The 23,083-nt window shown below is 35.5% G+C and overlaps 2 protein-coding genes across 2 annotated transcripts in view; one reads left to right on the forward strand and one right to left on the reverse strand.

Moving 5' to 3' along the window:
- Nucleotides 1–23,083, forward strand: part of LOC118196852 (glycerophosphocholine cholinephosphodiesterase ENPP6-like) — a 765,277-nt gene that overhangs the window by 134,048 nt on the left and 608,146 nt on the right. The window lies entirely within an intron of this gene.
- Nucleotides 1–23,083, reverse strand: part of LOC118201473 (clavesin-2-like) — a 107,919-nt gene that overhangs the window by 12,602 nt on the left and 72,234 nt on the right. Inside the window, exon 3 of the mRNA XM_085827483.1 lies at nt 4,078–4,274. Within this exon, the coding sequence (XP_085683609.1) occupies nt 4,078–4,274 (197 nt within the window). The remainder of the gene's footprint in view (nt 1–4,077; nt 4,275–23,083) is intronic.

A 23,083-nucleotide genomic window follows, 5' to 3' on the forward strand; every position in this document is an offset into this window, starting at 1 on the left:
TGTCGCTATGGTAAACAATTACTAGAGTGAATTTTAAAGAATGCATTTATTCTATTGTGGTTTATGCGCTGTCGGCGAAGTAGATTTAATTCAATCCAATAAGTTTAAATGAAATGCAAGAAAAAATGCGTACAATTTAATATTCCAATACAAGGAAGTCATGTGGTATACACATCAGATCTTTTAGAATTGTCTTCCAGATTTTGCAGAATAGTTATTCTTTACTATTTCTCTCCCTGTAAATTTATCTCTCTGCTACGTAATTCCAAAATAAGCTTCGAATTTAAGAAAATTTAGACATCTTGCTGAATAAATTTACTTCCCTAGATCTGAAGAATTTTTTTTATTAAAAAAAATTTTACTTCATGTTTGCATATCCAGCCATTATTCCATTTGTCTTCTAATTACTGATAGGAAACACTACATGTACGGATAGGATTTGGAATATCGAAGTTCATATGTGCGTTAAAAAAACTGGACCAAATCTGGTATTTTGCCGTCCTTAAAAAATTGTCAAAATTATAAAATTTTAAGAAAACATCGTTTCATTCTCGTGAATGAAATAAATACCATATATTCCGGTGTATAACGTGTACCTATAACTTTAAACAACATTAATTAAATTTTAGGTATATTCGCCATATAACGCGCACCCTTTTCTTTACGAAGAAACCTGAAAGATACATGTGCGATGCTTTATCTTTTGAAGTCATTCATTCGAAGATTTTCCTCACCCGTTCGAACACTGTTATATTGAATTGACAAGCGACAAGGGGACAAAAAGGAATTGCTTGGTGCAGTAAATAATTCTGCAAAGAGGGTGGGTTGTTTTTAATGCAGGTGTGCACAAGAATATTATTCTAGGGTTTTGAGGAAAGGAGGAGATAATTTGGGGTAAGAATGTCGATCCGAATGAGTTTGCGGAATTAGGAGTCAGATGTTTTGTGTTTCTGTAGTCATTTGAAACTAATTTTGAAATGAACATCGAAGGTTACAGTTAAAATACAGTTGATCTAGTGTTCCTTTTAGTAGTTAATATGGCTCCTGCCAAACGAAACAACATATGGCTGGTTTCAAATGCAAAGTCCTTCAGTTTCCGGAAGAAAATAGAAATCATGCAGCAGGGAGGATGTTTGGTAATGGTGAAAAATGGAAAGGGGTGATGTTTATTTTTTTATTGATCTAAGTTACAATGATGGTAAAAATGAAACAAAATTCGATGATGTGCTTGAAGATATAACGGAAGACGAACATACCAATTTTTCTTGTTATTCAATAATGAAAATTTTTAAGTTCATAAGGTTAATTTCTTTTAAATAACAGCCTTTAGGTACATGTAGAAATCTAATTACGATATGCATATTTCACAAGTGCACATCTGTGTAGCCACCGAGGGAGTGGCTTCTAGGATGGACCAATGAGCATCCAGTAGTGTTTCTGTCATGTCACATGACCTTTCGCACGCTTTAAGATTTAAGCAAGATGTTTGAAAATATTTTGCCACGCAATTTTCTGTATAAATTTCTGTACATCTTCTATTTCTTCTGAAAATTTTCATTGCGAAGTTATATCAAATATAAGCAATTGGGAAGATTTCACTACCTGGTTGAAAGAATTTGAAATAAATACAAACACATGCTGGATACTCCTAAAAAATATTCATGCGAAATATTACTTAATAAGTGATAAATAAGACGAAAGAAATATGTGATAAACATCTGAGCCCAAATGCTATCTTTACATAAAAATATGCATATGAGAAAAATATTTACACCAGTTATATATGTAAATAGAAGTCTGCACTTTCTGTTGCAGTCTATATGAAAAAGATGTTCTGCAATAATAGCCAATGCATCATTTTATTCAAAGTTTTATTCATTCATTCCCTTCACTAATTTGCATTCGTAATTCACTAATATACAATAGTTATATGTAATATACGAATGTTCGTTCCTTTCGAATGTTAAACAGAAGTAATTTCGAATTAAAGAGAAACAGTTTTACAAAACAATGATTCTTATTCTTCTAGTAATTTAAATCGAAACATTCTAAAAGTTGATGTTTCTTATGAAGATGAAATATTGAAATTTTCTTAGACATATTTCTTATAAAACTAGTATAAAATCTTTTTTAAAGTCTAAAGTTAAGCAAGTCAGCAATCGTGATGACTTAGAGAAAATATTCGAAGTCCATATGAACAGGGTAAAAATGTCCGTTATCTTCATGAAATATCAGTGTCACAGAAAATTAATCTATCAATGTAGTATACTAAGATAAAATTGCATTTTTTTCTGACTTTCCTTGTTCAAAGTGGTAGTGTTGAATCCTCCAAACGTGTGGTAAAATTATTAAATCAACTAATATAACTATTTAGTAAAATGTGTTCAAATGTTCTTGGAATACACTGTAAAAGAGAAATATCAAAATATTTGAAAATTCCGAGATTTGCAGTGGCAGCATGTAAAAAGAGGTAATATATGCATTTGTTTAAAGGGTTATCGATAAGGAGCTCCCCAAAACGGTTAATGAAAACACGATAATATCAGAGTTAACTGCAAATAACTTCAGTCAAAACCGAAAATTTTATGTTTGAAACTTTACTTGAGATCTAGTAAAAGAAGTGTTAAAGGATTAAAAGCATGGATGCTCATGTAAACATTCCGAAGGGAAATGTACTATAATTTCAGGAAATATTCACATACTTTATAACTTGTTTGTAATTTTTTTCATTGTAATTAGTATATGTGAGATAACGAAATGCATTCGAGTGCGGAAAATAAGAAAAATTCGCCATTTGTCAATGAATCGATATTTATCTTTCAAACCATTTCATTTGAAATGAAATGGTTTGAAAGATAAATAATGTACCTACATTGAACACATGGTTAACCGAACACCGATGGAGTCCTAGAATCCGAAGTAAATGGCAGTTGAAAGATGCGCTTTAAAGATTAGTTCTAAGTAAAAATTCAGTCCCTTTTTAATTAGATATTATACATTTTTCACGTAATAGTCATCTAATTGTGTAATAAATAGTTTTAATCCTTTAACTGTGTAATAAAGGGAACATGGTTAACGCAAATTTTGCGCTCAATACCTTTATTAATTATTCTACTTAAATCCTGAAGATACTCAGTATCTGTTTTCAGTAGTTACAGAAGAAAATGTCCTAGATGAAATCATGGCAGAGAAAACAATGTAAGGGGAAAACATTGCGGGTGAAAGGAAAGCAAAACTAAAACATCACAGTTCTAAAATACCGTATTATTAAATATCGTCACGGAAAATAAACCGGCTCAAAAGAAAACAAAACTATAACATCGCAGTTCTGAAATATTGTGTTATCAAACATCGTCATAAAAAGTAAAAAAAGTTTTAAAACATCATTATAAAATTTTTGCAAAGGTTTTAAAGCATCATTGTAAAAGTCTTAAAACATTGAAGAAAATATCGTGGCGAAAAATAAAGTACCTGTAAATCATCGCATTTGTGTGTTTCAGAATTTAAAAGTTTTAAATGCATATTTACATGATTACTTGGGAGCACAAGAAAGAATTATATATATTTTCCTCTATATTTCAGTATTTCATGTTTTTGAATTTACTAATTGATTTCTACTTAAAAAGCAAGATGAAAATTTCTACATTTAAAACATTTAAATAAGTAGAAAATTCTACGTATAGCACTTAATATAATTCTAAGCTTACGTACTTAACAATTAAATGCCATTATTTAATTAATCTGTTTTATGAAGTTGGAGTAGTTGTAAACCCTTTTATAAAATGGGATTAATACTGTGAACATGAGCTTAAAACTTTTAAATGGGAAAATACATGTCTGCGATGTTATCGTCATGCCATGATTTATAACTGTTTTATTTTTTACCTCGATGTTTTAAAACTGCGAAGTTTTTAAATCGCTCTATTTTCTACGACAATGCGCTTTACTACGATGTTCTGGAATTGGGGTGTTTCACCCCTACTATTTTTATTACCGCAATGTTTTCTACGACGATATTTTCCTCTTGCTTTGGTTTCATTCGACTTTAATTGACTTTTAGTATTCTTCTGTACTTACTTGTAAGCAACTGAAGATGAAGATCAGGAACTTGGGCGATATGTTTTTAAATAATATTTGCAAGGTAACGTCTGTGTGATCGATGACAATGACACAGCCACACACAGAACATGCTTCCAGTCGATACAGAATGCATATGATTGTGAGAGAGGTTGCCATCAGATCTTCGATTGTAGCTTCCTTCCAGTTCAACTTACCTGTAATGATAAATATCTTTATATTTATAAATTAGACACTGGAACACTTAATTTCCGACTCCACGAGTGTGAATTATCAGTTTTTCGTTCGAGAATAAATACTGTGGTAAGCAAGATTAGAACGCTCAGATTGTACCCCGACAATATAGCCCATGACAAAACAGCCCATGAAAAAACTATCCATGAGTAAATAGCCTAAATCAGAGGCTTCTAAACTGTGTTCTGCAAACAGTTTTAAAATTTTTTAGCATTTAAATATATGCAGGCGATATAAAAAGAATGGACTAAAATATTTATAAAGCAGTAGTTATACTCAGCATGCAGATGCATTGTAAAAAATGTACACGTTCAAATTTGATGTTGTGCACACATTTACAAAACCTGGCTTATTAAAAAGTGTTCCAGAACCATTCGTCAAGGTGGGTGCGTAGGAATAATTTCCTCATATATGTTATCAAGGCATACAGAAGTTTGGTATCCTCTGGCCTATAATCTAAATTACAATTATTATATCAAGTGGAACTCGCTTATAACGAATGTAAAGTGACCGCGATGTTTGCCCGTTATAACCGACTGCTCGCACAAAACGGGTTGGTAAAAAAATTCACAAAAATTTATACAAACTTACTATACTATAAATACTTTTTTTTTTAATTTCTGTACAGTACAAATGGATTTGGTTACTTTGCTTTGAACTGACTTATTGTCTCTTTATTTTGTTATTGTTCTTCGGAGAAGACTCATGGTCCGAAAAACATCATCATTTGCAACCCTCGCATCGAAAAATGTTTGAGGTTTTTCTGCGCATTTAGAAGCCGTTGAGTATGTTAGGGACGGTTTCTGCTTGAAATTCTTCACATTCGTCGTTATCATCACCACTTTCATTATCTTTTTCATCTGCTTCATCTTGAAGTTCAGCTTCAATATCCCAGGGTATCTGGGAAGTGATAACACTGGCATCAACAGATACGTAATTTTCAAATTCTTCTTGACTCATCTCCAAATTTTTCAAGGCGTCTTCTTCTTCATCCTCAGTGATTTGCTCCTCTTGAGAAATGCCCAATCCAACTGTATGGAAGCAATTGGTAATGCATGTTCATGTAACGTTTTCCCATGCATCGTTCATCAAGCGTAGCACTTCGAGTACGTTTACATTAGCATCTGAAGTTTTTTTTTTTTTTTTTTTTTGTTCTATCGGGAAACATCAAAAACATAGGTTAAAGGAGACTCCTGTTCTAAAGCATTGCTGTCCGGGATTGGCAGCTCGTTGAAGGCAGTGTCTTCGTATTTCTCCAATTAGTGTGGTCACCGTGAATTCGGATCTCTTCGGCTCGGCTGCTCAATCAGTAGGTTAGCGGCCCCACGGACGGCCTCTGGTAGGAGTATTTAAATCATATATGGGCAACTTTAGCCTGGGTCTGAGCTCCTGTGCTGGTGTTCTGGTCTGTTCTGCTGTAAATCATGATTCTCTATGCTGTTTCGAACATTGTCTGTTATATACGAAAGCAAAATTCCTCGATATGCATGTTATTTATTAACCCTTTCACTACGTAAATTTTTTTTATCAAAATAGATTTTAAAATTTTAATTACATATTTCAAATTTACATATAATTTAGATTTAAAATACATAAAACGTTTTTGTAAACGATTTTTTTTCAGTATAGAATTAGCTCATAAAGAAAGGTTGTCGGAAAGTTTAAACTGAAGAATAATCATATAAAAGAAATTTTTGAAAATTAATCTTGGTTAAATTATGATTTATTTTATAAAATATAATGGTAAATATACTAATGAAATTACGCAAAATATTTATAAAACATTTATTTGAAATAAAGTGTAATATAATAAACTTCGAAACAAGGCTCGAGGCATTCTATCTCGCCATCTTTGCACCAAATACGCGTTTCTTTTAGAATTTTTTTGGCCACAGTTCTTTTCTTATAAACAAACAGCACAATGTCTACGAGTGTTTTTTTTTTTTTTTTTGATTGAATTGGGGGATATATATCTAGCAAAATGTCGAGCAGTTAGTCTCATGTGATTGAGAGTTGAACTATAAACATCTTTGAGCTTTGAAACGAGCGCGGAAAATGGTGCAAAATGTGTTTGTATATTTCGCAAAAATATAGACAACTAATGCCTTCTGCTAACCCACATCTGAATAAATAATTAAACATCACAGAAAAGCCGAAATGTGAAAGCATAAACGGGAAAAGAGCGGGTTTCACAGTTAAATAAACGAAAAATATGCCTCCCCGGGGGAAATCGAGGGTTGCGCCAATTTTGCTACTTCTATGTTGCCCGTGGAAATAGCGGGATACGCAGCGAGAGGATTAAGCTGCGGACAGAAATTCTGTGCTAACATTAAATAACTGCTCCGTTTCTCTCCACAATCCACAGTTAAAATGCAAGTCGGCGAGCTAAGCGTTCATATAGCAAATTATTCCCTGCGAAATCCGCATGGGGAATGACGATTTACTCCTGGAAAACCAGCGCCTATACGTGCAGTTAATACACGATGTTTACAAAAGTCCTTATTTGGCCTTTATCATCGCAACTGACGGGTATCAAACCTTTTGTGTTTTATTTTTACTTCCTTGTACGAAGTAAAAAGGAAGTATTATAATCGCGAAAAGTTTCAGGCAGCATATTTCAACGAAGATATCAGTTTTGACCGCTATCGAATGCAATTTAACGATGTTTTTTGCGTGATATCTGTACGTAAGGACAGAATAAAAGACTCATTTCCTAAAAAGAAATTCTAAAACTGCTTTAAAATTAATTCTGAAGAGAATTTTTCGTGGCTTCTTTACGAACGTATGTACGTACGTGCTTACGTACGTATCTCGCATAACTCAAAAACGAGTAACCTCACAACGTTGAAATTTTGTATATAAGACTATATAAGACTTTGTATATAACATGTAGATGTGGCACCTCGTATTTTGGTTGCCATCGGCCGCGCCAAACGTAGATAAATATATTTTTATATATATCCACTCTGTTACCCGGCTCAGTGATCTCAGTTTCTTTACTCTTATATGTTTGTAAATTGTACATTTTTTGCTTTAAAAAGGATTGAATTATGTTGTTTTTATCTTCCGGTTAAGGTTTTTATGCCTTTAGTAAATCTGTATGCAATATTTTTAGAATTATCAACAATTTTAAAATTGTCTAAGTGCCGCTAAGCCTTTTTTATATGGCGGCTATTGATTGTTTACATTTGAAACAGCAGACTAGTAGATTTGTTGCCAATCTAGAGAAACTTACCTTCGCAACAACAAAGATAACGCCTTCATTTATTGTTGCCAATTAAATCATGTTTAATCCTTTCTGGAATTTTTTCCAGGAAATAAGTTTTTAAGATTTACTTCGTAATTTTTAATATAGATATTTTGAGTTTTTGTGTATTTTAGCCTTCTCGCGAAGTGAGAACTGAATTAATTGAATGAGAAATACTCAATCGTCTGTGAAAAACTGTTTCTTTTTTGTTTTGTTTGCTTAATTTCTTTTATACATCATTCTAGCTTTATTATAGTATTTGAATAGTAAAATCTGTCTTCGATCACATGTCGAACATGTGGCAACGATTAGATAATTCTATTCTTTAAATGATATAAATTTTCCTCACGGACTGGAGGAAACGGCGTTCGCCAAAGTCCTCACCTCCTTTCTTCTTGCTCAAAGCAAAATTGCTACAGAATGTAAATTTTGTGCATTATGAGTTATAATAGGAACGAAATATAATACTGTTAAGTGAATCTAGCGCCAGAGTGTCGCTATGGTAAACAAATACTAGAGGGAATTTTAAAGAATGCATTTATTCTATTGTGGATTATGCGCTGTCGGCGAAGTAGATTTAATTCAATCCAATAAGTTTAAAGGAAATGCAAGAAAAAATGCGTATAATTTATTATTCCGTATAAGGAAGTCATGTGGTGTACACATCAGATTTTTTATACAAGGAGGGCAGAATTTTTATATAAGTACAGGAACCGGATGAATATGTAAACAGTTAGATTTCTTTTTCATATGAAATTAACTTTTTAATTTTAAAAATGCAAAATCAAGAATCTTTACATTACACTGTGTTATACATAACGTATTATAATTTTTTCGATTAACTCTTTACTTTATTTATTTATATTAAATCCAAACACTAATACTCTCGATTACACAGTTTCATTTCTAAATTCAAAGAACAGTGCTTAATCTGCAATATTTCACTCAATGCTGCAAGAATAAACTTGGCCAAACAAAATAACTTACCTAGTCGTACAATTGCCACTGCACTACCGTTGCGGTCTCTGGAGAGCAAAACCGTAAAACACTACATATCCACGATTGTTTTAAGCTCAGAAGGCAGAAAGTCGCTCATGATTCGAGAGTACTTCTCCTTAAAGTGGTAAAAGTTCCGCAGTACTTCGAAAGCTTTCTGAACGTCGTACTTTTTAAAACGGAGGAACATGAGTAGAAATTTGTCTTCGAGAAAAGGATGGAAATTGGCTTCATCTACAAAAAAACAAACGAAAGAATTTTAAGACTTTATGAATGCCGAAAGAGGCACCGGGAAAAGTCTGATAAAAATCTTATAATAAAAGGAAACAAAACAAAATTTTTACATGACGTACCAATGTTTGAGAAATGAAAGTTCATTAGAAGAGGTGCTGGAAGTGAACTTCTAATATCTCTAGATATAGTTAAACATGGCGCTGCATGTTCGGGTATGTTGTTGCCAGAGTATTGGGCGTCACTTCTTGGATTTCACGACGTATGTTCTGACGCAAATCGTCTATGTGCGTGATTTGTGCTTGTACGCATTACTTTTAAGATGACCCCCATAGAAAAAACTCGAGATCAAGTCTGGAAAAGTGATTCTTCAGCGTTCTTATTCACTAGAGATGTGTGCCATGTTGCTCCATCTTATTGGTAAGCTATATGTCAGCTCATCATCAAAGTGGTTCAAAATTCATGATAAAGTGCCTGGTACACTTCACTGGCGACAATACAATAATGTAAAAATAATTGGTCTTATGATGCGCCACTGTGTTAATGCAAAATACAAGATCAAGTTTAGAAAAGTGATTCCAACCGCGTTCATATTCGCCACAGCTGTGTGGCATGTTGCCCCATCTTACTGGTGAGCCAAATGGCAGCTTCTCATCACCTAGCTGATTCACAAATTCATGAAAAAGTGCCTGGTACACTTCACTGGTGACAATAATCCAAAAAAATTGTCCCAATGATGCGCTGTTGTAGTTAATACTCAAAACACATCCATCTTCTGTGAATGAAAGGGTTCCCCAACGGCTGCATGCAGGTTGTCACTACTCCATAATCGTGTGTTTCGTTAGTTTACGTATCCTGACAAGTGGAACCACGCTTCATCTCTCTACCACGTGTAATCGGGTAGCAAAATACACGAAAATGCAACACCGTGTTGAACTGTGTGTACGTGTGAGAGGAGGTTACTTCCAGCACCTCCTCTAATGCACTTTCATTTCTCAAACATAAAGGCATGTTATGTAAAAATTTGGTTTCATTCTCTCATTTTATCCCACTTTTCCCGATGCCTGTGGTAATAAAAGCGAATCCAGTCCAATCCAGTCCTTCCTAATGCCTTTAAAATTCTACTATCTTAATTCAGTTACTATTTTTGCCGATAGATGGCGTTACCTCCTCGCGTTTGGTACTACCAGAGGGTATAAAAATCCGCTCAGTGGTTATCCGCTTTTTGCTTTAGTGTTTGTATTGTGTATAAAAAATTATAAAAACCAAAAAAAGTATAAAATATAAAATACAAAAAAATTATAAAAACCTAAAAACTTATAAAAAGATTATGATACTTAAGTTTTTATTATCTTATCTCTATCCCTAAACTTTCTCGAGCCTGTGGCTCCCTCTACTGAGCATCAAGTAAATCACTTATGCAAAATTTTTCCTATTTCTGCTCACTTTTAGTAATTCTGATGTGGAGGTACATGGTTTTGAACCATAGGCACTCCGAAAATTGCAAATCATTGGCATTGGCTTTCCATTATTCGAAGTTCAGATTTTGAGCGTGAAGGTGCAGTTGCCCCTCGCTCCCTATTTTTAACTTCGCTAATTTTCTTGTCCTTTGTGTTACATGTTTGATCAGATAGCCTGGCTCAGTAAAAGAAGGCGGCCAGTGTAACTCTGATAAAAATCTGGTTATAACCACGTGCAGTGCTGATAAGGACCACGTGTTTCTGAGACTCCTTCCCCTTTATTTTTCTTCTTTCTAGGTATTTCTTTCTCCTGATGAGGAGGGACCTTTAGCTGCCCTCGAAATCGATTGAGTGTTTCAATATACTTACGCTAAATACAAGGTTGTTTTTACGATTTTGATTGTCACATTAGCGTGTTTCTCTTCTAATTCTAGTCTAAAAGCTAAAGAGTAGAAATAAAACTTATTACCCAAAAAATTGATAATTTTAAACTGAAGAATTAGCGTTTAAATTTTGCTGTCAAATTACGAAAGGTTGTTTGGTCGTTTAACTCATTTCACTCAATTAAGAATATTCTATCTTCTATATCACGTGCTTTTAAGCCAGGTAGAATTTTCTACATAAGACGGAATTTCATAGTTTCAAGGGATTAGCGCGGGCATCTTTCTATTTAGCTGTGAGGTTTTTCGTTTTAGTTCACGAATTTTAAAAAACTGCTTTTGGGTGCGTACGGGTTCATAATGGATTGAATGCTGCAGAGTCGATGATAGCTAAATAAAATTTATTTTCCCAAAAGAAACACTTTACAGTTCTGGAATTTTCCACAAGAGCACTCGAATAGCTCTTCTTACTATCACAGATCACAATTAGTAGTTACATTTGAAACTTCTAAGAACGTTAAACACAACGCAAAGCAAAGCGCATCTAAAAGACGAAGCTCTCACGGAATCTCAGTACTCCGAAGACAGTTCTGAACTGACTTTTGAGAGCTTCGCTGATCGTTTCTTTGCTTCTGGTATGAACTACAGAGAAAATTTACCAGTAAATTTTAATTTTTTGCCTTAGGCCTTTTGCGTTTATTAATCACAATAGAAGTGCATTAAATACACCAAAACCCGAAGGCAAAAATTAGCTAAGTGGCAAAGTCATGAAAGGAAGTAGCATAATCAATTTTCATCTAGCGATATGGCATGTTTGATGAAGCAATTATATTAAAATGCATTCCTGTGAGATTCTTTTAGCAAATAGAGCAAATTTTTATAGAAATACTTTAAACGTACGGCAATTACATGAGAAAGTGAAATTTTGGTGATCACGTGACATGTCTGTCCAATTCTGAGTGTTGTAGAGTGAAAAAGGTTTCGATCGTTTGAGATTATCTCGCATTGTAGAATTTTTAAGCACACTAATACACATTAATGATAATTATTAACAATGAAATAAAATAAAGTTGAAATAAAGTAAAACAAAGTCCGTCAGCTTTGTCAGATATTAGTCGAAACAAAGTCCATAAGCTTAAAGTCAATGAATAAATCAATGTCCTTCTGCTTTGCCAGTATCTGCGGTCCTAAGGTACGTCACGGACTCCGCCGGTATATATCGTGTAGGAAACAGCATCGGCTTTAGTCGCATGCAAGATGCCTCGCAGTTCGGAGCTCTCTGATTTCGAGAAAGGTATAATTATCGGGTATCACAAATGTGGCCGATACTTAAGGGACATATCTAGCGATCTGAAGTACGAAAAATCGACAGTGGCCTATGTGATTAAGAAGTGAAAGATGAGCGGTGATTGTCGGAATGTGCCCCGAGTCGGCAGACCAATGAAACTGGGAGATAGAGACCGACGAGTGCTGTCCAGATAAATTCGGAAGAACCGCACCCCACCGATGGCCCTCATCCACGAGGAGTTTCAACAGGCATCCGGGAGTATTGTTTCAATGAATACCATCCGTAAGGAAGCACATCTGCTTGGATTTCATGGTCGTGCTGCTGCCCATAAGCCTTTGATCACAAAGTCCAACCGCGTTGCTCGGTTAATGGGGTGCAAAGCACATCGAAATTGGACCGTAGTGGAAACGGGTTCTTTGGAGTGACGAATAAAGGTTCACCCTTTACGTTCGGATGGCAGGGTCTTTCTGGCGTCTACCTGGAGAACGTTTCCTGCCAGAATGCATTATACCAACAGTCAAGGTCGGCGGAGGTGGAATTATGGTCTGGGGGTGTTTCTCCTGATATGGGCTGGGACCCTTGGTCCCCATTCATGGTAAGCTCGACTCCGATGCCTACTGCACTATTTTGGATGGCCAATGGGCTTCCTATGTTGTGGCAGTTTTACGGGTTGGACCCCTGTTACTTTCAGGACGACAATGCCAGCTGTCATGTTTCGACGTTAACCAAGGCTTGGTATGGTGCCAATGGAGTTCATCGAATGGACTGGCCTGCCCAGAGTCCATACCTGAACCCTATCGAGAACCTCTGGGACGAGTTGCATCGCCGAATTCAGGGGTGCACTACCCGTGCAAAATCCGTGAAGGAACTTCTATGTCTTCTCCAAGCCGAGGGGAAGAAAATACCACTAGCTCTCATACAGAGACTTGTGGAAAGTATGCCCCGGAGGGTCCACGCTGTAATTACCTCTCTTGGAGGCTCTACCAACTATTGATTTTGAATAAAGTTAGTTTTCCTTTTCTATCACAGGTGTCCAAATACTTATTGGTAGTCAGTGTATAAACACAAAATATATACACCATATACACGATTAAGAATTATGATGGATTATTCTCGGTCTTCTTACAACACTTTCAACAGTGGGATCATAATTAATAAGGTTTTTAATTGCCGTATATGTTAAATTATTGATGCTTTTGAAGAAATTATGTGCAGTAATCAGAATTTGATGTGATGTATTTCCAAATCTTAATGCAATTGTGAATTTCGTTCAAATTAAGACGGATTTTTAATAGATCTTAAAATTTTGTTTTGGAGAAAATTTTTCTGCTTTATTCGCCGTTGCCAAGGCAGGGACAGCGTAAAGGAGTATTGGCCTTACGAGCATAATATTAGATTATTTTTTAACACGTAGATTTAATTTTGATTTTCTATTACTGTATTTAGAGCCACTTAGGATGATACACGATTACGTGTTACCATTATTCTTTATCTATCGTATAATGTATAGGTGCCATTTTCAGTATTTCATTTCCATTAACGTACAAGTGTTTAAGTGTATCATTTGTACTAATATATATGTATAGCCAAGTAAGGTAATACACGAATATGTGTAACCTTTAGTTGTCATCGTTCACACTGACACACAATTTTCATTCTCAGTGTATCATTTCTGTCAACGTATAGGTGTGTATGTATAATTTTTATTGATGTGTGTATAATCCAGTAGAATAATGTATGATTATGTGTTTTCATTTATCGCCATCATTTGTGTATTTTTATTGATGTGTGTATAATCCAGTAGAATAATGTATGATTATGTGTTTTCATTTATCGCCATCATTTGTATGTGTTTATGCATATCATTTCTAGTAGTTTATGTATAGTCATATAGGATGACACACGATTACGTGTATTCATTAATTGTCATCTTCTGCATTATTGCGCCAGTTGCGTCAGTGTTTCATTTCTTTTAATGTATAAATGTTTATTATTTGCCTATCTCATTAACCACTTAGACCAATATATATATGTATCCAATGTACCTATACCACCAATGTACCTATGTATGAAACTTTTTATTAATTGTATACTGAAGCATATATATGCACACGCCCTTGTTTGGCCACGTCAATACCACATATTCTCCATTAATGTATTCCCGATGCAGCCCTCTCAGAAAGTCGCCAGGGTTGTGTTGTTCTAAATAGGTGCGGGTACCCGACGATACCCGATTTGTCATATTAAGCCGTCCGGGTGTCCGGGCCCTGCATTCACCTGTCACTTGCCAATTAGGGGGTAAAGTGCATAAAAGCAGCGTTAGTTTTGCTTGTAACATATATATGTTCTTTAAAAGTAAGTGACTTATCTACATAAACACCTAGATATTTGTAGGCATCTGCAACTGCAATTGAAGTATTGTCGATTTTAATATCCATATTGTTCTGGAAAATGCTTTTTATATCGACCGATATACTACTACATAGCATTTTGAAGAGTTTAATCTTCCATAATTTACACGAATTGGCTATTGTGTTTACTTGAAATTGTAACTTTTCTATTGCAATTTGTGGATGTCTAGAGCTTATTAGAATTACTATGTCGTCGGCATACTTTAGAATATTGGAAGTGGCATATCATTTATGAATATATTCAAAAGTTTCGGTCCTAAATCCGAACCTTGGGGTACACCACTGTAGATAATTTCCTTGGGTGAAAGAGCATTACTGCATCTGACTTGAAAAGTTCTTCTGATAAGATAAGTTACCATAAGTTTTATGAAGCTGTGTGGCAGTATAAAATTTGATAATTTATCGATGAGGCCTGAATGCCACACACAATCAAAAGCTCTTTCAAAATCGAGGTAACATGCAGCGACTCCATTCTCTTTGTTGAAATTCTTGGGCGATGAATTCTATTAGGTTTAAAATCTGACGAGTCCCCTTCTGAATCTGATGAGTAGTGCAATGTCCCTTTCTGAATTCAAATTGTTTTGCCATCAATAAGTTCAAGTCGATCTAAGTGAGATGTGAGTGTATTGTTTAATATTCTTTGGAATGCTTTTCTAAAAGCCGGTAACAAACTAATCGGACGGTACAAATAGGGCGCAGCCCGATCCACCTAATCGACAAGATTTTATGACAAACAAGGGCTGCGCCAAGCAAAAACCACAAACGAGGGCATCCAGCAACCCGGCCATGTCCCGGCAACAGGCAGTAAAATTAAAAACAAACCTAAAAACTTCAATTTAAAAACACTATAATCGGGAAACAAAAGGGTGTTAAGGGGCCCCGGGTAACAAAAAACATGTAAAGAAAACCAAGAAAATAAACTGGCAAACATCACAACAGGAAAGCAAGAAAAAACGGAAGATAAAAACTTAAACATTGGTGGTTAGTAAAAACAAAATACAGTAAGACCCCGCTTAACGCGGGGGATACATTCCATCGAAGTAGAGCGTAATGCGAAACAGCGCTAAGCGAGGCTATCTTAACATGTAAATAATGGGGTTAGGGGAAGACGGATAAAAAATGGTTAGGCATTAAATTTAATAATGTTTTTTTAATAAAAATAAAATCAAACATTTATTTCTTACAAAAATAAAACAATATAAACGCATATACTTTTAAAAACAAATAAAATTCTCAGTCAGATCATTCAGTCTATTCTGGGTTTCCAATTTTCTGCCTTTTTGTCAAGAAGGCATTATGATAGATTGGCTTAATGGCATATTGCGTTCAATTTCGTCGTCAATCCATATAGACAGTCGTTTTTCCATTTCCTCTATAATGTTATTTCTAGAACGGGTAATTCTAGTTGCAGAGCTTGTTAACGTAGTTGCAGTTGCCGATGACAGTATTTTTTCTTTATTCTTAAGAATTGTCCTTATTGTTGAAGTTGCCAAAATCAATGCAGCACTCATTTGAGATTGACGTTCACCAGAATCTAATCTTCTAATCACTTGCATTTGAGTTTCCAGTGAAATACTTTTTCTGGTTGCTTTCTTTTCTTGTTTTTTATTTATCACCCATGATAAAAACTAAAGATCATAATATTTGTCACTGTATTAATCGTTATAGTATTATACAAATTTAAACTTACAATAATGTCAACAAATGTTTCAAATGATAAAAATGCGTCCACAAAGCAAGAAACACAACTACACTGTTTCGGATATGTTATTTGGAAACCTAGCGCTGCGCACAATTTCGGAGAACCCCGGGTTGAAATAAAAGAGCGCTAAACCGAAACAGCGCTAAACGAAACAGCGTTAAGCGGGGTCTTACTGTATAAGGAAAGGTCAAAACAATTACAAACCACTCATTCTCAGAACAAGCAAAAGACCAATCAGCACACTTCAAATCGATCGATGTAGAGTGTAAAAGTCTCCAACCAACAAAACCATCAGCAAAACCGGCAAAATAAAATCACAGAACTCCAGAAACCCCCACTACCAATAATCCGCCTAAATATGACCAGCGGAAGGATCATACCAACAAGCCGCTGAGACACTAGTTCTCAGCGGCATAATAAATTAATATATAATAATTACATAAAACTTAATGGCAGTAAGTAATGTTTCAATGTGTACATTAACGTAAGCGTTATCTAAGAGTTTTCTCTTTCAGTAACAAATAGTATACAAAACAACAATTAACATTGGTAATTACTCCATGTGATAACCATACAAAACTATAATAGATTTAAACTGAACATGTTATATCCTCAAAATAAATGTGTGGTTGGAAGTGTAATTATACAATAAAAAACACCAGAAGACAAATCATTTTGTTCTACAAAACCAGAGCCTCAACACTCTGAAAATCCTTAAGCTTATAAACTATACATTAAAAACATTGATTACACAAGATGTATTAAATATATCAAAAACAATGAAATACATATAAAATACAAAATTATATAAAAGCATAAAATACACCACATAACGCACTGAATAAAATTATGTTAAAATTCCATATAAACACCAATATCTCAATTTAAAATTATTGTAACACAAAATTTAAGAACAAACTTTTATCAAATAAAAATACCAACATCAGAGCGATTATTATTTAGAAAACACATAAGTTCCCTTGCAAATTTAAATTCTTTTTCAGCACCTGTAAAAATCTTAATAAAATTATATTTTTTTCTTATGTCATAAGTAAGTGTACATTCTTCTACATAGTGTCTTACCGATCCGACAACTCCACAATTATGACAATATTCATTCTCTTGTATGCCAGATCTTTTAAGATACACCGGGAAGGGCCCATGTCCAGTAACAATTTGATTGAAATCCAAATGACAAGAAATACTTTTATTAAACATAGGACTAATCGGACGGTAGCTTGTAATTTGTCTAGGATTTTTCTCGGGCTTAAAAATACACTCATGTCCATAAATTAAGGATAATGCAAAATCAGGTAAAGGAATAGTTAGAAGCAAAACAAATTTGACTTATTTGTAAAGCTTATTTATTAAACAAAAGGTAAAGAGCAAAAACAGATGCTATATGTTTGATATTATAAAAAAAAAAAAATAACCGATTTTTTCTACCTGCAGCAAACTACAAAAAAACCTATTTACAAAAAACCTATATTACATGGTTGGTATGATTGTTAATACATTGTATGTCTCCCAGACGATACAATACAGTCCGTACAACGCCTAGCCATGCTGATTATCAAATTAGCGATCTGATCTTGGGGGATATTACACCACTCAAAAAGGAATGCTTTCCGAAGTTCCGGTAGACATGTAGGAGGAGGTTGACGGGCTGTAACTCGTCGGCCAAACATGTCCCATACGTGCTCTACTGGATTCAAGTCCGGTGAGAAAGCTGGCCAGTCCATACGGGTGATATCCTCCATTCGCTTACGATGTTTGCACGGTGAGGACGGGCGTTGTCATCCATAAACACAAATTGTGCGCCCATGGCGCCCCGAAACAAACGTACATGTTGTTCCAGAATGACGTCCCGATAGTTTTGGCTTGTCATGGTTCCAATTTGAACATGCGGGTCAGTTGTGGAACCCAGAATAATTCCACCCCAAACGAGCATTCCTGCACCACTGTAACGGTGTCGTTCAATGATGTTTTCTTGGTGGTAACGGGTACCTGGAGCTCTTCATATGAAAGTCCGGGGAGAATCAGACTGCAAGCTTGTAGCGTTGCGCGCCTCTAACTTGCACGCAACCAAGAGGTGACTGTGAAACCTGGATAAAACACAGAGTCTTGTGAAGGGTTCAAGTCCCTTTTTATTCAACGTAAAAATTTACAATTGCGTGCTCTTGACGCTCACAGACTGCGCCAACTCGGCGGTCAAATAAAAGTAATAACCTGAAAAGAAACTAAAGACAAGACTCTAACTACGAGGCTCTCTAAAATAACTAACTCACCGCGTTTTACAATACCGCTGCTAATTCAGCAAACTTTGAATATCACGTTGAACAATTAACAATTCTCCTAGGCAAGCACACAGGCCGAAACGCGGGGTTCTTCAATTTCTGGCTAACTACCTCCGCGCTCGTGAAGTAAGAACAGCACACTTCGAACTCGTTTCCTTTCTATTTAACTCAGAATACTTCCGCTGATAATTTGAATCCTTGCGCGTTCTACTAAAATTTACATACTCTGGCATTGGCAGTTCTAGGGGAAAAGTAAGGCTTGACAGGAAAGGTAGTTTAAACTTAAAATAAATGTTAGTTAAAATAAATATAAACCCTACATTTGCCGCTGCCAGAATTTGGAAAACTTGGAAGCAGGTCCTACAAACGACCTGTTGTAAGTTTCTCTCCCCCCGGGGGAAAGCGATTAGAATACGATTAGAAATGCGATTAGAAATGCGATTGAAATGCGATTTCATATTTTTTAGTGCTTAAAAAGCGCATTTTACGAGTACTGTTTCTCTGTTCTTGATTTCTAGTGCTTTCCCAGGGCTCGGGTACCTTGGCGTGGTCGGGGGGCTCCCTCTTTATAGAGGGTCGAAATCCTGAGCCTTTCGAGCCTACTACTTCTGACTGACTTGGTGTGAACCCTAGGGTACCAAGTCGGTCTTACCCTGGCATTTGTAATATTATATTGGCATATCTGGTGATTAATCATAATGGACTCAAAAGACATTCTTAAAGAAGGCCAGGCCTATGTGGCCAACCTTGAAACCATTCTTAAAAATAAAGCAAGTGGACTAAATAGAAATGTGGCCGCTGATATTAGACATCAGTTTCAACTGATGTTTAACTTATTGACAGAACAATGTGTTGAAATGGCCCAACTAGAAGGCCAATTTCAAGCCTCTGTCAATAATAATCAAGCAAAAGATTCATACGCCGAAATCTTAAAACGCCCAAAACGAGATCGTTCAAGATCTAGAAAAAGACCAGACAAACAATTTATTACCATCCTCTACCCTAAAACGGATGGGGACAAACCAGACTCGATAAAGAAAAAAGTACTGAAGTCAATTGATCCCTCCAAACTCCATATCGGAGTCAAACGAGTCAAACAAGTCTCGAAAGGAGGACTTCTCATTGAAACGAACAAGGAAACCGATCTTGAGATTTTGGAAAAAGAAATTAGTTCGGTACCAGAACTAAAAGAGGAACTCCAAATAGTCAGACCACTAAAACGGTCTCCAAGAATAATTATTTATGATATCCCAAAGGATATCACAAAAGAAGAACTACCAATATTATTAAAGGCTCAAAATGAAGAACTTGTTGGGGAAGGTTTAACGGTTTTATTCCCCATTAAACAAAAGAACAAAAACCACTGGGTGTGCGAGGTCACCCCAGAAATTTTCAAGCAACTCCAAAAAATTAAAAAGGTATGCATTAATTGGGAACGATTTAACATTAAAGAATATTTAAGACCTACACAATGCTTCAAGTGCTGCCAATTTAGGCACATTTCAAAGCAATGTCAGACGGAAGAAGCGTGTGGTCACTGTGGCGAGGTGGGCCACTCTCACAAAGAGTGCGATAGTTCAACTCTCAAATGTATTAATTGTGCGGAACGAAATGCCAACAACGAGCAACAATACGACGAAGGACACTCAAGTTTTGATAAAAACTGCCCTTGTCGCATTTTAGAACTAGATGAACTTAAGAAACGCATAAATTATGGATAATACTCCTCAAAAGAAGTATCTAAGAGCACTACAAATCAACTTAGCACGCTCTCACGTTGCTACCGCACAACTTAAAGTGCATATTTTTGATTATGACTTGGTCTTCTTGCAGGAACCTTACTGTATTGACAACAAACCGGTTTGTTTTCCCTTACAAACTAAAGTCATCTATACAAATGATGGACTTCCAAAAACGGCCACTGTGGTCGTAAATCCTAACCTTACGGTTCTCAACATGTTGACCACTCCAACTTTGAATATCGTAAAACTGAACTTTGAACAAAGATCTCTAACGATCTTTAATTGCTATAGCCCACCAGTCACGGACCTTACAGACTTAACTTCTCTCCTCGACTTAGTCGAGAGAAACTTATCAAGTAATAAAGATAATATTATTTTGGGTGATCTTAATGCTAAAAGTGAATTATGGGGTTCTCCATTCGAAGACCCCAGAGGCAGAATGGTTAGAGAATTTCTGATTTCTAGACAATTCATTATTGAAAACGATCCTCAAGGTCCCCCAACCTATAATTGTTCTAGAGGAAAAAGCTGGATAGATTTAACAGCATCCCAAGGAAATATAATTTATGATTGGCAAGTCCTGGACGTTCCTACGCTTAGCGATCATTGGTACGTAACTTTTGAAATCTCCTATGATAAAAGCTCAAATCAGGCAATAAGAAGGAAGTATAAATTGAATAAGATGGACTGGCTCACACTTAAAGAACAACTTGGTAGTTACTTTTCAGTTATCAATCCTCAATATGTGATAGATACAGTCGACCTAAACGCCTTAATAATTACCTGGACCCAAAAAATACAATATATCTGCGACCAAGCAATTAAAGCAAAGGGAAAATTCCTCAATGTTCAACACAAAGGAGTCCCTTGGTGGACTCAATCGCTTAATATTATGCGAAAAAGAATCTTAGCAGAAAGAAAACGCTATCAGCGTTGTATTCAAGATGATAACCTAAGAGCATATTATAAAACTATATACAAAAAAGATTTAGCCAAATACAAGCGAGAGATTCTCCGCTCCAAAAGAACATGCTGGAAAAATCACTTAGAAAGTATAGATCCAAAATCTCCTTTTGGCATACATTATGATTTGGCAAAGGGAAATATCTCCCTTCCTTTTCAAATTAAAGCGCTTCTTAAACCAGACAATTCAAAGACTGAGACCATTGATGAGACTCTCAAATTGTTAATGGCGCATCACTTCCCAGCTGATGATCAGAGCACAGATTCAATTGGACATAGACAAATAAGAAATCAAATTAAGATTCGATATGGCGCTAAGCGAGATTCTCCGTTCACCAAACAGGAAGTTGAATTCACGTTTAAATCACTCAATTCAGGCAAAGCTCCTGGATTGGATAACATTCCTAAAGAAATAATCTTAGAAGCATTCCACGCCAATCCAATAGTACATACGGTACTATTTAACGAACTTCTTAGAAGAGGTACTTTTCCTGATTGCTGGAAAAACGCTAAACTCGTTCTATTTTCCAAAGAAGGCAAAAACTTGGAACTTCCAGAAGCATACAGACCAATATGTCTACTAAACACATGGAGCAAAGTTTATGACAAGTTAATTACTAATAGGCTCAACTATTACCTATTTTCAAACAACAAACTCAGTAATAAACAGTACGGATTTACAGCTGGAGTCTGCTCTACGGATGCCATAAAAGACATAATTGACACAGTTGAAAACAATCGGAAAAATAACTGTTACACGAATATTATATCTCTTGATATTAAAAGTGCTTTCAATAATATTTGGTGGCCTTTTCTTCTACAAGAACTGAGAAATCTTATGTGTCCTATCAACCTTTATAAGGTAATTGAATCAATGTTAGTAAATAGAAGAATTATCTATGAAGTAAACAACACTTCTCTTTCTCATCCACAAGAAAAAGGCTGTGTCCAAGGTTCAAACTCTGGGCCACTATTTTGGAATATTGTCATGAACTCTGCACTCCAAATAGACTATGGTGAGGGAGCGCAAATACAAGCCTATGCAGACGATGTACTATTTATAGTATCAGGAGCCACCCACCAACAAATTTATACCAGAGCTAATAACGCCCTATCACTGATAACTGAATGGGCGACAAACTGCAAACTTAATTTCTCCCCGGAGAAATCTAGTTCAATGTTTATCGCGGTTAAAAAGAGGGGTGCAGCATACTCAGCCCCAACCATAAAGTTGAACGGCACCACCATTAAAAGGCGCAAACAAATTAACTACTTGGGCATAATCATAGATGAATGCCTAACTTGGCTTCCCCACTTAGACTATATAAAAACAAAAGTATGTAAAATCATTAACAGACTTATGAAATTTCCCGGCCTCTCTAAAGCAGTTATGAAAGAACTTTACAAACGAGCTATAGAAAGAACGGCAGTCTACGCCTGCGCAGCATGGTGGTTTCCGCCAACTGTTAAAATGAGAACTAAAGCGAATACTATACAAAGAGTTGCCCTCTTAGCTATGACAAAATGTTATAAAACTGTTCCGACTTCTGCTCTACAGATTTTAGCCGGTTTGATCCCACTAGATATTAAACTGGATCAAGAAAGTGCTATTCAAAGAACCAAAAGAGGCTGGTCAGACTTTACTTTTGAAAATTTACATTTTCCAAAAGAAACCTTAGACTTTCCCAAGAATAAATGGTCAATCCATCCTGCATCAATAATGACTTATGAATGGGATGATCACTTACCAATTAATAGAAACTATGACCTTTTTACGGACGGCTCCAAATCTGAAGAAGGCACAGGAGCGGGTTTTTGTGTCTATTGGAATGGCGCATTGACAGCGGAATTTGCTTTTCAACTAAATCCTAACTGCTCAGTATTTCAAGCCGAAACCCAAGCGTTGAAATCAGCCCTCAATTGGCTAATAATAAATAAGCATATAGCCCATATTTATACTGATAGTCAAGCTGTCTTGAAATCTTTGAAAAAATTTGACTCCCTAAACCAAGAAATACTAGAAGTTAAAAAGCTCGTCTTCCAAACTAAAGCTAA

Source organism: Stegodyphus dumicola, chromosome 12 (assembly GCF_044657685.1).
Source record: "Stegodyphus dumicola isolate Sdum_Otavi_A_Nest chromosome 12, ASM4465768v1".
NCBI classification, from domain to species: domain Eukaryota; kingdom Metazoa; phylum Arthropoda; class Arachnida; order Araneae; family Eresidae; genus Stegodyphus; species Stegodyphus dumicola.